Source organism: Oryctolagus cuniculus, chromosome 4 (genome assembly GCF_964237555.1).
Source record: "Oryctolagus cuniculus chromosome 4, mOryCun1.1, whole genome shotgun sequence".
Taxonomy (NCBI): Eukaryota; Metazoa; Chordata; class Mammalia; order Lagomorpha; family Leporidae; genus Oryctolagus; species Oryctolagus cuniculus.
The window spans coordinates 80,091,734-80,106,171 of NC_091435.1; the positions used below are offsets into that span (position 1 = coordinate 80,091,734).

General features: G+C 40.0%; 1 protein-coding gene across 5 annotated transcripts in view; it reads right to left on the reverse strand.

Annotated features, from left to right (window-relative positions):
* The window catches only part of CCDC14 (coiled-coil domain containing 14), a 69,369-nt gene that overhangs the window by 41,137 nt on the left and 13,794 nt on the right, over positions 1-14,438 (reverse strand). For 4 of the 5 annotated variants that reach the window (XR_007924641.2, XR_007924642.2, XR_007924640.2 and 1 more), the window contains exons 6-9: positions 8,450-8,686; positions 8,250-8,344; positions 5,898-6,414; positions 2,878-3,019 (exon numbers count right to left, since the gene is read on the reverse strand). Coding sequence is in view for 2 of the 5 variants with exons in the window: in XM_051859251.2 (XP_051715211.1) it covers positions 2,878-3,019; positions 5,898-6,414; positions 8,250-8,344; positions 8,450-8,686 (991 nt within the window). In the remaining 3 variants the exon portion in view is untranslated. Of the gene's footprint in view, positions 1-2,877; positions 3,020-5,897; positions 6,415-8,249; positions 8,345-8,449; positions 8,687-9,390; positions 9,495-14,438 lie in introns of all 5 variants that reach the window. The other variant, XM_070072227.1, reaches the window with a different exon arrangement.

A 14,438-nucleotide genomic window follows, 5' to 3' on the forward strand; every position in this document is an offset into this window, starting at 1 on the left:
AGCTCTGTCAGAAGTCTCACATAAAAACTGTCTAGCCAAAAATGTCAAGATGGCATAGAAATATACTAAGCTAGGGACTGGTGCTGTGACATTCCATACAGGTACCAGTTCTAGTCCTGGCTGCTCCTCTTCCCATCCAGCTCCCTGATAATGTACATGGGAAAGCAGTGGAGGATGCCCTACATGCTTGGGCCCCTGCACCCAGATGGGAGACCTGGAAGAAGCTACTGGCTCCTGGCTTTGGATCAGCTCAGCTCTGGCTGCTGCAACCATTTGGGGAGTGAACCAATGGATGGAAAACCTCTCTCTGTCTCTACCTCTCTCCGTAACTCTTCCAAATAAATAAAAATAAATCTTTTTTTTTAAAAAGAAATACACCAAGCTATTTTTTAAGCCACAAGATGGCAATAAGATACTTTTCTGGATAAAAAGAGACATATAGTTTCCAAAGGTATAAACAGGAAAAGAAATTTGATTGAAGATGACAAAAAACTGTTTTGAATGAGCCTATGCACTCCAATTGTTATTTTTAATGGGTGATTCTTTCCAAATATAGATTAAGTGGCATAAAAATTCCTAACTACTGCTAGAAACCTAATTCTGTTAAAAAGAACACATCTGACAACTTGTTCATGTTTCATTAATTTCTTTCAGAAGGTCAAGTAAACATTAGTGGCAAACAGCATGCTATGTAATCATCCTCTTAAGGACAGGCTGATAAAAGAGCTCTGGTGCCAAGTCTGAAGAACTGGATACCAAACTAGTAAGTGCTAACCAATAAAATACTACTTCTCATTTTCTTGAGTGGTTTATAAATTAGCTAAAGCAATTCTAAAATTTCCAAGAAGCGAAATAAATAAGAACTACTGACATTCTCCATGGTGATAATGTTAAAATAGATAACACACTGAGAGGAAGTTCTGATATGCTTAAGAAACCAATTATTTACTAGTCAATACTTTAACTAATATGCTTCTTAATTCTGAAGGGCTTACAGTATTTTCTTTTGTTTCACAAAATATACCTAAATAGTGATGTATAAATAAGTCTCTACTTCCTAAGAGAAACAATGTATAAGTCTACCATTTAGGATCATTCATCCTAAAATCAAATTGCCTAGGTCTGTGTCTGGATTCTGCCAAATCTTAAATATGTGACCTTAGACAAGTTATACAATCTATGTCTTGGTTTCCTCATCTGTAAATGAGAATAATATAATACCTACTTCAAAGGGCTGTTGTAAGGATTTAGAGAGGATATATATAAAATATGCATGGCACAAAATGAATGTTCAATAAATGCTAGTAGCATTTGCTGTTCATTTCCATTATCATTTATTCTTGGTTTTGAAAATTTAATACTGTTAGGGGAATCTCCTAAGTTAAGACCCAGGAAAAAATTACTAGAATTTAAACTCACAACACTATCTGAGAGCATAGTAGCTAAAAATGAATGATTTTGGAGAAATACTGGTAAGCAACTGAATCTCAGTAGTCACACTTCTGCAGGCTCCAGATCTGTAAGCTAAAGCTACTCTCCAGCTAAGAATCCTGTATTTTATTGCATTCCATTTTCTTAAAAAATTCGTCAAAGCCTTATCTTATCATGTCTATAGTTTCTGTAACACTCTTAAGGCACATTGACATTGGAGAGTCACAAGAGCACCTGACACTGTGCTCCAATTCTCTGCAGGCTATTAATAAACAGACACTGAAGTGCTGGCCTTGGTGGTCATCACTGAAATATTCAAAGTTAGTATTGATAATGTAAGAGTGATTTCTTGCATCTTTCAAGATTAGATCCCCTGTTTATAACTTTCCTAAACAAATTAAGAATATGATTCCAGGGGCTGGCATTGTGGCACAACAGATTAAACTGTTGCTTGCAACACTGTCATCTCATATTGCACTACCATTTCAAAGCTTCTGATCCAGCTTCTTGATCATGTGTCTGGGATAGTAACTGATGATGATGCAAGTGCTTTGGCAGGAGGTAGCAGATGACAACCCAAGTATTTGAGCCCTTTCTATACCATGTGGGAAATTCAACTGGAGTTTCTAGTTCCTGGCTTCAGCATGGCTCAGCCCTGGCTATTGTGGCCATTTGGGTAGTGAATCAGCATATGGAAGATACCTCTCTCAGTATCTCCACTTTTCAAATAAAACAAATAAATAAAATCTTTTAAAAAAAATGTATGATTGCGACAAGATGACCAAAATAAAATAAAAACAAAACTGGGAATAAACTGAGGTTTTCTCCTATGTCTACATGTGGTGCAGCTACTACTAGTGCTCATTCACATCAGGTGCTCCTTTCCTTCTTGTATGGAAAACTCTAAGTCTTAGACCTTTATCTTAGGTAGGGCCAGGCGCCTTGTTTTAGCCTTCAAGTATGTAGTACAATGGTCACTTTTGGGCAGGTGAATGTAAGGGTACCCCAATGCTATATCCTGGGGCACACATACTGAGACAGGAGCTTCATAACATGGAGGGAGCCTGGATCCTGAGTCACAGGAGGGGAGAGAGCCTCCAATGAACCACTGTAGTTCTGGCATGAAGGAAAGGCATGTCTGTTACTACAGCATGACCTAGGCTAGCCTGATAAAAACACTGAGTTACTTCACTTTCCTGCCTACACGCTACCAACTAAGCACCAGCAAAGGAAAACGGGTGGAAAAAGAGATGTACTGTGGACAGGAATAATAGAAGTGTTAGGGTATGCTAGAAATCTTTGGAAAACGGGGAAGAAAACACAGAATTACAGTAAGACAGCAAATCTACTTTCCTTTTGAAGTCCTACATATTTTATTTGGTAATTTTCTTCCGGCTATGGGACATCTTTGCATACAGACAAAAATACTTAAAGAGCAACTCTTACCTTCGTAAGTGAGCATTTTCACTTCTTAATGGCTGCATGGCCAATGCTATCTCAACTTGAATATTTGTGTTTCCACTTACAGCTGGAAGCTCAGATACACAGGCCTCCACTTCTGTAATCAACCTCTGAATTTCTGAATCCTCTAAAAAAGGCAGAAAAAATGAGTGAAATTGGCATTGTAAATTGGTTTGGAGCAAGATTATTAGTACATTTTACTGAAAAAGAAAATCTTCATAGATATGTACATACGTGCTATAAATTTAACTCATTTATTTATGAATTTATTATACAAATCCCATTTCCCTCTTTCCTGCTGCCTGCAGGAAAATTCTAAAGAAATTCAATTCAGTAAACAAAAGATAAATTTTAAAAACAGGATTACCGTATTAGTGAGTTTTTGTTTCCATTATGGTCAAGTGGCTTACAATATCAAAGTGGCTTACACATAGCTTCTAGTTCAAATGTATCAAAGGATTACAGTAGACTCCTGTGATTGCTACATGGCTTCCTATACTTCAATACAGTATTAACATTTATAACTTTTGATCCTCACATAAGTAAATATTTATTTAGGTTGATTCATTTGGTAAAATACTGAGTGAAGTCCTATTAAGATAAAATGCTATTAAATTTTATAAAGTAGATTTAATAAAAGCAGCCACACCTCATTTGTTTCAACGTGACATTAACTACAGAGAGTGGATGTTTTTAGAGGCAGGTAGAAAGTAGATACTAGATCTTTTGTTCTTTTATTTTTATCTTCTGGCACCATTCAAATTTTCTGTGGACTATCAGATTACTTAACCCTTTGCTTAAAAATTAACCTTTTTAAATAGTTAACTTTAATTAAATTGATACTATTAAACTTGTATATATTTATTTTGTGTAACATATTGTTTTGAAACACATATATAATGTGGAATGGCTGGATAGAGTTAAACACCTTTTTTTTTGTAGTGAGAACACTTAAAAAATACATTTTTATCAACTAGTCTCCATTTTGTATTGGTACAATAGATCTCCTAAAATTATTACTCTCAGAGTTTCTTCAGTCAAATGGAAATAACAATATCTTATAAGGTTACTGAGAAAAATAAGATACTAGTCTCTAAGTCCCAGTCTCCTCATGTGTAAAATGGGATTAATAATTGTACCTCATGGGGAAGGCATAGTGGGTAAAGCCGCCCCCTGTAGTGCCGGCATCCCATATGGGTACCAGTTCGAATCCCGGCTGCTCTACTTCTGATCCAGCTCTGTTATGGCCTGGGAAAGCAGAAGATGGCCTAAGTCCTGAGGCCCCTGCGCCCATGTGGGAGACCCAGAAGTTGATCCTGGCTTCTGGGTTCGGATCAGCACAGCTCCGGCCACTGCAGCCATCTGAGGACTGAACCAGCAGATGGAAATCTCTCTCTTATCTCTCTCTGCCTCTCTGTAATTCTGCCTTTCAAATAAATAAATAAATCTTTTTAAAAAAACAGTACCTCATTGGGTTGCCACAGGAATTAAATAAACTAATGCATTGAAAATAACACAGTGCTGGGCACATGGTGAGTTTTCAAAAGTGGTAGGGATTATTGTTATTGTTATCATGGTTAAGTATTTGGTTAAGAGAATGGTAACAAGTTGAAGGTGTGAAAACAAAGCAATACTAATACCCTAAATCTTTGTCTTATTGGTACTGTATTCCTATAGCATTTTAAGATTTTTTTTGGCCTGCAAATGTTAGGTATTAAATCATTGCTTCCACAACCAATGACTGTGTTTTCCAAGATGATGGCAAATCTGTAACTCATTCCATGCAAAAGCCATTACTTTAGAATACATGCACGCACGCACGCACACACACACACACAATGGAAACAAATGAACAAAACCTGGCTCAAAAATATTTTTCTTGGGGCCGGCATTGTAGCACAGCAGGTAACACCACTGGCTGTGGTGCCAGCAACCCTTATGGACACTGGCTCAAGTCCTGGCTGCTCCACTTCCGATCCAACTCCTTGTTAATGTGCCTGGGAAAGCAGCAGAAGGCGGCTCAAGTACTTGGGCCCCTGCACCCACATAGGAGACCCAAAAGAAGCTCCTGGCTTCGGACCAGCCCAGCTCTGACTGCTATGGCCATTTCAAGAGTAAACCAGTGGATGGAAGATCTCTTTTCCTATCTCTCTCTAACTCTGCCTTTCAAGTAAATAAATAAATCTTAAAAAAAAAGAGAGATTTTCCTTGATTTAAGGGAGAAGTGGAGAAGTCATAAAAATAAACTGAAAAGCAGACAAGGTTTGAGTTACTTTTTTTTTTTTTTTTTTTACAGGCAGAGTGGACAGTGAAAGAGAGAGAAAGGTCTTCCTTTGCCGTTGGTTTACCCTCCAATGGCCGCCGTGGCTGGTGCACCGCGCTGATCCGAAGGCAGGAGCCAGGTGCTTCTCCTGGTCTCCCATGGGGTGCAGGGCCCAAGCACATGGGCCATCCTCCACTGCACTCCCTGGCCACAGCAGAGAGCTGTCCTGGAAGAGGGGCAACCGGGACAGAATCCGGCGCCCCGACCAGGACTAGAACCCAGTGTGCGGCACCGCTAGGCGGAGGATTAGCCTATTGAGCCGCGGCGCCGGCTTGAGTTACTTCTTAAATTGAGATGTTAAATGTAAACAGTTGGTTATCAGAGAATGATGAGAAGGAAATCTCTGCATTTCCTTAAAATTATCTATTCTAAAGAGTTAATCATCCTTAGGGGTCTTCTAACCACTAAAATTTTCTCTCCACAAATTCTCTTTGAATCCTTTTGAATATACATGCAAGCAAAAGACTAAATATCTGTTATTCCCTAACACATTTCAAAATCACAGGACACAATGAGAGAAAAATCTAAAACATAATACAACAGGCAGGACAATTTTCTATTAGCTCAAGATGCAGTTATATGGAAAACTCCATGTCACTGATTCTGAATTTGCAGGGTGGCTTATGATGTGACACTGCTTTTTAGTGTAACACCACACTATAATAAGAAAGTACTCATCCACCTTGTTCTGCTACCAGGGCCTTGAGCTCTCCCAAAAAATACTTTATAGTTGTAACTTTTTCAGCAGTCTGATTCACATTTTTGGCCTTCTGTACATCCTTGACCATTTTTGCATCTTGTTTATGTATGTTTAAATCCTTTCCTTCACTGGTGGACTCTCCAATTTGTTCTCTGGCATCTTTGTCTTCACTACTTGCCAAGAAAGCTTGTTGTGATCGAGTAGGGCTTTGGTATGTCTGATTGTCAGGATGAGTTTCTTTTCCATGAGATTGAAATAGAGACATATATGTTTGAAAACACTTTAGTAGGTCTGCTTCCTTAGGAACTCCTTGTTGTGGCAGAATCCCATTAGCAAGACCCAGCTGCTGAAATGTTGGAAGAGCTGATCTGTCAGTGAGGGGCAGGCTGCGTGGAAGTGCAGGACTGGTATTCAGTGAATTCCTTGGAACACCACTACAGTTCACAGAAACTGTTCTGCCTTGTGATGTAAACTGGTTGTCACCACAGGTTTGAACTTCCTAAAGAAAGGAAAAGGAAAACAAGTTATCTTTCAAAAGTGTGAGATTTTGCAGGCATTAATAATAAAAATTAATATCAGAAATATCAGCAATATTTAGAAAATAACTGACTTTATACTATTTTTATATTAAAATGAGTAAGCTGGATTTCTCCTAGGCAGAATAAAGATTCTAGTTTTTAAAACCTAGTAAGGCTGGTGTGGCGGCTCAATAGGCTAATCCTCCGCCTGTGGCGCCGGCACACCGGGTTCTAGTCCCGGTTGCCCCTCTTCCAGGCCAGCCCTCTGCTATGGCCCGGGAGTGCAGAGAAGGATGGCCCAAGTCCTTGGGCCCTGTGCCCGCATGGCAGACCAGGAGGAGCACCTGGCTCCTGGCTTCGGATCAGTGTGATGCGCCGGCCGCAGCACGCTGGCCACGGCGGCCATTGGAGGGTGAACCAATGGCAAAAAGGAAGACATCTCTCTCACTGTCCACTCTGCCTGTCAAAAAAAAAAGTTAAAAAAAAAATTAAAAAAAAAGAAAAACCTAGTAAGAGTAAAGCTGCCTGCAAAGCTGACATTCCATATAGGTGCTAGTTTGAGTCCAGCTCTCTGCTATAGCCTGGGAAAGCAGTAGAAGATGGCTCAAGTCTTTGGGCTCCTGCACCCATGTGTGAGACCTGAAAGCTCCACGCTCCTGGCTTTGAATTGACTCAGCTCCATTCATTGTGGCCATCTGGTTCGTTGCGGCCATCTGGGGAATGAACCAGCAGATGGAAGACCTCTCTCCCTCTGCCTCTGTAACTCTGCCTTTCAAATAAATAAATCTTAAAAAAAAAAAAAAAAAAAAAAAAAAAAAAGCCTAATAAGTTGGGTTGGCACTGTGGCCACTGCCTGCAATGCTGGTATCCCTTATAGTTTGTGTCCTGGCTGCACCTCTTCCAATCCAGCTCCCTGATAATAGCCTGGGAAAGCAGCAGAAGATGGCCCAACTACTTGGGCCCCTGCCACCCACATGGGAGGCTCAGAAGAAGCTCCTGGCTCCTGACTCCTGGCATCAGCCTGGCCTATCCCCAGCCATTGCAGCCATTTGGGGAGTGAGTCAGCTGATGGAAAATCTGATTTTCCTTCTCTCTCTCTAACTCTGACTTTCAAATAAATAAATAAATCATTTTTAAAAAATCTAATTAGTTAACTCTGCAATACAGGACCATTAAAAGGCCATGACTAAAACAGAATATTTACAAATACCATACAATGTATAAAGGCATCAACAATTGGTCCACTTTGAGAAACTGCACTGCAAGAAAAGCTCAAACATACAAAAAGCTTTTGAACAAACATACTTTCAGAAAGGGTAGTGAAAAACTGGCTATTATTTCATATCTAGTCATAGAGGAATAGTTACAGACTATGGTATATCCACAAAATACATTACTAACTACTTATTAAAAACTCACCAAAGGTATATATTAATAAATACATTTATAATAAAATGTTAGGTGAAAAATGCAGCATATAAAAAGAAAATTTAACTATAACTCTATTTTAAGAAGAAAGCAGACTTAAAAGTAGAAAACAAAACCCACAGAGAGAACTGAATGACTGAAAAGTGCCCTATGTGTGTGCTTGGGTGGTGGGTATAGTTGATTCATTTTTTTCTACCGATATCTTTTCCTTTTTCTCCCTATTACCTTTACTTAACAAATAGGTAAAATTTTTCTAATAAAAAATAACTTAAGAAACAAGTGGTCTTTATATTCTTGTACACTCAGATACAGTCAGTAAATTTAGTCCTCCTAAGTTGATCATTTCTATCAGCAAATTATTATTGTATAATCTAGAAATTGTACCCACAGCATGAACCACTGAAGGGCATGGTGGCTGCTGAGCTGACCAGACCGGAATGGAGGTACATAAGCCATAATTAGACTGTGATGTTGCCTGGGATTCTAAAAAGAGGAAGAAAAAAATTATTCATATCTCATACTGCTTATACAATCACCAAGTAATTTATGTAGAGCTTATATTCATGCTTTTAAAAACATCATACTAACCAGAACCAGACACAGTATGGCAAGGTACAGCAGGGATTCCTTTTGTGCTGTTCTTTGAGGCCAAATTATTCATCAGTGACATTTGAGTCTGCACATGTTCACAGAGGGCTTGGTATATTATGGGTGAGTATGTTCTATAATGATCCTGCAGTGACCAATTTTGAGGTATGTCTGATGTGTTTCTTTTACTTCCAGCGGAAGCTTCATTGGGTATCTGTTTCTTGTTATTTGAGGATACTAATATGGAAAAAGGAAAAAAAGGTTTTTCCCTTAAAATCTTAGGGGAAAAAGGAATCTTAGAAGTGGTTTAGTTTTTCATATCTTTTACAGAAAGGCTTTATCATTATCACCCTAAAGAAAAGCACTTCAAATTCTTTCTGAAAACAACATTAAATCTTATTTGTAAAATCTCTCTTTTAATCACAATACTTCTGTCAAGGCTACTATAGTTTCCCTATAGTCTAATAAAACTCCTTCACCTTGCCCCTCATCTACTTCAGGCTCTCAGGGGAAAATAGGAAAGATGAATACTTTGCACAACTTCTGAAGCTTTGACAGCTATAATAATACAAAACAAAACAAATCAGAGCTTGAGATCATTACAGAAGTGGACTTAATCTGCACAGGGGACGCTCAGAAATATCTTAGTGTGTCATTTCTTTTTTTTATTGTTTTTTTATGGATTACAATACCTTCCTCCCCACCCCCCCATAACTTCACTCCACCCGCAACCCTCCCCTCTCCTGTTCCCTCTCCCCTTCCATTCATTACTGTGTCATTTTAACTTTTCCAAAGCCCAACCAAAACCTGCTTTTCCAACTGTCTTCCCAGCATCCCCCCAACTCAAACTTTCAGGCTGATTTAGACACCCAACAAGTCTTTCTCACCTTCTTATAGAATTGTGCCTGAGGCACCATTCCTTCAAGTTCAGTTCTACTCACTCATAAAGGCTCATCCTCTGAAAGTTTCTCTCTTCCATGAGGCCTTGTTCCCATCCAATCATTCATTTCCAATGACTGTTCTTTACCATGGCAGAACACACTATCTGTAATAATCATACACTACTGACATACTGCCCTATATAGTTTTTATCTTTCATTCTGTGGTTCTTCTACAAGAACTAAGCTATAAGCTTCTTTATGTAGGACAGTACCTTATATTTTATTATTTTTTCCTCAAGGAGGCTGGTCTACAAAGTAGAAACTGGTAGCAATAAAATAATAAATGAAAAAAAGTGTCTATATAGTACTACCCTATAGATTGTTACAAGGATTTGAATTCTATTTCATTGTCAGATCCTCTTCCTAACCTAAATGTTTTTAAACATTAACAGAAAGGGGAGTGATCTGGAAGATCATAGGTTATCACTGTTCAAAATAAAGTTAGAAACATATATAGCTCTTGGCAGCACCTACCAAAACTAAACATAACATTCTATGACACAATAATTCCACTTCCATGAATATACCTAACACAAATACACATTTGTCTATTTAGAGATGTGTACAATATTCATTTATTAGCTGAGTATCCATGAACAAATTATTGTGCCTCTCTTTTCTCATCAGAAAAATGGTGCTGAGCCGGCGCCGTGGCTCAATAGGCTAATCCTCCACCTTGCGGCGCCGGCACACCGGGTTCTAGTCCCGGTTGGGGCGCCGGATTCTGTCCCGGTTGCCCCTCTTCCAGGCCAGCTCTCTGCTATGGCCAGGGAGTGCAGTGGAGGATGGCCCAGGTGCTTGGGCCCTGCACCCCATGGGAGACCAGGAAAAGCACCTGGCTCCTGGCTCCTGCCAGGATCAGCGCGGTGCGCCGGCTGCAGCGGCGGCCATTGGAGGGTGAACCAGTGGCAAAAGGAAGACCTTTCTCTCTCTGTCTCTCTCTCACTGTCCACTCTGCCTGTCAAAAAAAAAAAAAAAAAAAAAAAAAAAGAAAAATGGTGCTAATGTCTACTTCAAAAGATTGTTGAGAAGTAAATAACACTTGTAAAGTTCTTACATCAATGTCTAGCATACAGGAAAAATAAATAAATGTTCTATCAACAAACAGCAGCAAATTCTTTAAGACAATATTGCATATTCATAAATCTTGCAGAAACTAATATACCTCTATGTCCCCTCTGAGATAATTAAAACAAAAAGCAAAAATAGTTATCTTTGTTATCTGAACAGATGAGTTAATAAATTCTCATAAAGTATTATTTCTTATTGGAAATAGTTTTATAATAAATCAAATAGAATAGTACCTTCTGAAATATTTTAACCCTGAAATCTAAAATGATGGAGTGGGAGATCATTGCTCATGGCCATTCTTTCCTCATCACTCATGCTTTCTTCTCGATTCCTTGGCCTCACTTCTGTTTTTGGATTTCCTTTGGTCCCTTAAGAATTGACTGGTTTGAGGAATTCTCAGATTTCACTTGCAGGTCCCAGGCATTGGGTCTCACTCATCTTCCTTTCAAGGGGTGGTTTTCATGGTCTCTGATAAAGCTGAACTACAATAGTATGCCTCTGCCAGCAGATGTCATCATCCAACATAAATTAACTGAAAACATATTTCTTAAAAGTCAAAGCCGTACAGGACCAACGCTGTAGTGTGGTAGGCTAAACTTCCGCCTGTGGTGCCAGCATCCCACATGGGCACCAGTTCCTGTCCCGGCTACTCCTTTTCCAATCCAGCTCTCCACTATGGCCTGGGAAAGCAGAGGATGATGGCCCAAGTGCTTGGGCTCCTGCATCCACGTGGGAGACCCAGAAGAAACTCCTGGCTCCTGGCTTCAGATCGGCCCCACTCCGGCCACTGGGACCAAATAAGGAGTAAACCAGTAGATAGAAAACCTCTCTCCTGTCTCTCCCTCTGTCTGTAATAACTCTACCTCTCAAATAAATAAAATCTTTAAAAAAAATTAAAATGAGTTATTTTGTTCCTTTATAAAATCAGTCCTTATGACATTCTATTAATGCTTAATATTTATAATTAATGCATAAAGTTTTAAAGCAAATAGTCTAAAACAAATTATAAAAGATTATATTTATATTACTATAATTTTAAAATGATAACATAGTAAGCCTGTGACTATACAAATACAAAAGAATTATATTTTCTTGTTCTTATCAATTATACCAAAGTATCCTACATGAAAATCTTACTTAACAGATCAGGATGGCAATATGTCTAATTGCTGTCAGCTGATAACTAGAATTCATGAAAGAGATGCATTCGTTCAATCAGTCCTCAAGATTTTTTCAGTCCTTGAAGTGTAGCTGCTATATGAGCACTGGCTATTGCTTGGATGTGTAAGCATTGTCTGACAGCTAAGTAATTCCTGCCACCCAAAAGAGAACAAACATCATAGTTCTAAACATATAAGAACACCTGGCCTTGATGGGGGCAACCAAAGCTCAAAGGATTCTGCCTGTAGTGGTTTATTTGCTCAAGGTGAGATTGGCAAAACATATATAGTCCCTATCTTAACTTAGTTGAACTTACAGTTTTTTCATTTGGCAACAGTTCAAAAGACAATATATATTCAATAAATACCATATCTTGTTTTTTTTTATCTTTTCCTGGGTACTCTCTTGTGATGCTGGGCTATAGCCAGCAAGCCACAGATCACAAGAGTAGACACCTGAACTAGATCTAAAGTGTACTATATGTTGCTAAGCCATGGTGTTTGCCAGGCTGGGTATGTTAAATACATTTCTAACAAGATATCTTTAACTTATTGTGGTTCTATCACAAATGTAACCTGCTCATTACTTGAGGAACAGCTGCATATTATCAAAAGCAGAATCCCAAAAGCATTCAACACAGTTATGAAAAAATTGCTTATTTAAAAAAAGTTTCCTGCAGCTGGCGCCGTGGCTCACTTGGTTAATCCTCCGCCTGCAGCGCCAGCATCCCATATGGGCGCCGGGTTCTAGTCCCGGTTGCTCCTCTTCCAGTCCAGCTCTCTGCTGTGGCCTGGGAAGGCAGTAGAGGATGGCCCAAGTGCTTGGGCCCCTGCACCCGTATGGGTGACCAGGAGGAAGCACCTGGCTCCTGGCTTCGGATCGGTGTAGCTCCAGCCATAGCGGCCATTTGGGGGGTGACCCAACGAAAGGAAGACCTTTCTCTCTGTCTCTCTAACTCTGTCAAATAAAAAAAAAAGTTTCCTTTTTTTTTTTTTTTTTTTGACAGGCAGAGTGGACAGTGAGAGAGAGAGACAGAGAGAAAGGTCTTCCTTTGCCGTTCGTTCACCCTCCAATGGCCGCCGCGGCCAGCGCGCCGTGGCCGGCGCACCACGCTGATCCGATGGCAGAAGCCAGGTACTTATCCTGGCCTCCCATGGGGTGCAGGGCCCAAGCACTTGGGCCATCCTCCACTGCACTCCCTGGCCACAGCAGAGAGCTGGCCTGGAAGAGGAGCAACTAGGACAGAATCCGGTGCCCCGACCGGGACTAGAACACGGTGTGCTGGCGCCGCAAGGCGGAGGATTAGCCTAGTGAGCCGCGGCGCCGGCCAGTTTCCATTTTTTTAAAGATTTATTTATTTATTTGAAAATGAGAGTTACACAGAGAGAGGAGAGGTAGAGAGAGAGAGAGGTCCTCCATCTGATGGTTCACTCCCCAATTGGCTGCAGCCAATTGTGGGATGCCAGCACTTCAGGCCAAGGCATTAACCCGCTGCGCCACAGCGCCGGCCCCTCCTGTTTTTTCATCTCAGAAACATTCCCAAGTAAGCTCAATGAATATGTTTCTGGAACTGCCTTTCTGCATCCTTACTCCAAAAATGCATCAAGGCAGGCTTATGTAACTCCATAAACATTCAATGAGCAGGTAGGTCCCAGCCAGAAAGTACAATGGAAGTCATGCCTCTGTGGCTGCCACCTGTGGTGCTGGCATCCCATATGGGTGCTGGTTCAAGACCTGGCTGCTCTACTTCCAATCCAGCTCCCTGCTAATATGCCTGGAAAAGCAACAGAAGATGGTCCAAGTACTTGGGGGCCCCTGCACCCACAGGGGAAATCCAGAAGAAGCTCCTTGTTTCGGACCAGCCCAGCCTCAGCAGTTGCGGCCATTTGGGGGGTGAACCAGCGGATGGAAGACCTCTGTCTCTGTTTCTCCCTCTCTCTAACTCTGTCTTTCAAATTAAATAAATAAATCTTGGGGGAAAAAAAAGTCATGCTTCACGCCCCAGAAGACATTTAACAAAAAATAGCAAGAAAATGTGTGTTAAAATTAAAAAATGATACTACATACTAGTTAACATGCTGTAATAGATTCCTTAAAGTTCTATTTATGATTACCTCCCTTGGGAAGAGATGGAAAAGAGAACATGTGCTAAGCATGGGTTTTGTGTATTTTTGAACATTGTGATAACAGGAAAAAAACCTTGTAATCATAAATAGCAGCTAACCACACATACATACAACTAGACAGCAAAATGTTCCATTCTGCATTATTCCGGTGAACTTTTAAAAAAAGAAAAGCAGTTGAACCAAACCTAAAGACCTAAGGGAAGGAGGCTTCTCCTCCAATGAATTAACTTCAGGGAGTAAATAAGCCAGTGATAACTAATTTCTAATATGGCTATCTTATGGCTATCTTAAAGACGACAGTCCTATGGGAATAGGTCTTTCTTTCTGATGATGAAAGTATAGGGGAAAGGACAAAAAGAATATTGTGTCCTGATCACAGGCTGAAACTGCTGATTTGACAATAATCCAAATACAAATTTAGTGCTAGGGATCCAGAATGCCAAATACCTTCCATCTGCCACTCCAAATTCATCCTCTACTGGTCCCCTTGTTCTCACTAGGATGCTGTTCTATGCAATTACATTGTTAAGAGACAGTCCTCCAACAGTCTCTTGCTCCTACACATCTTGTTGTATACCAAGACATAGGCTTTAACCTACATGCTTCCTGGAGCATTTCTCAAGGTTGTTTTTTCGGTTAGCAACTTTGAAGAATGAGGTAATATTTCCCTGAGAAAAGTACAGTCTTGTT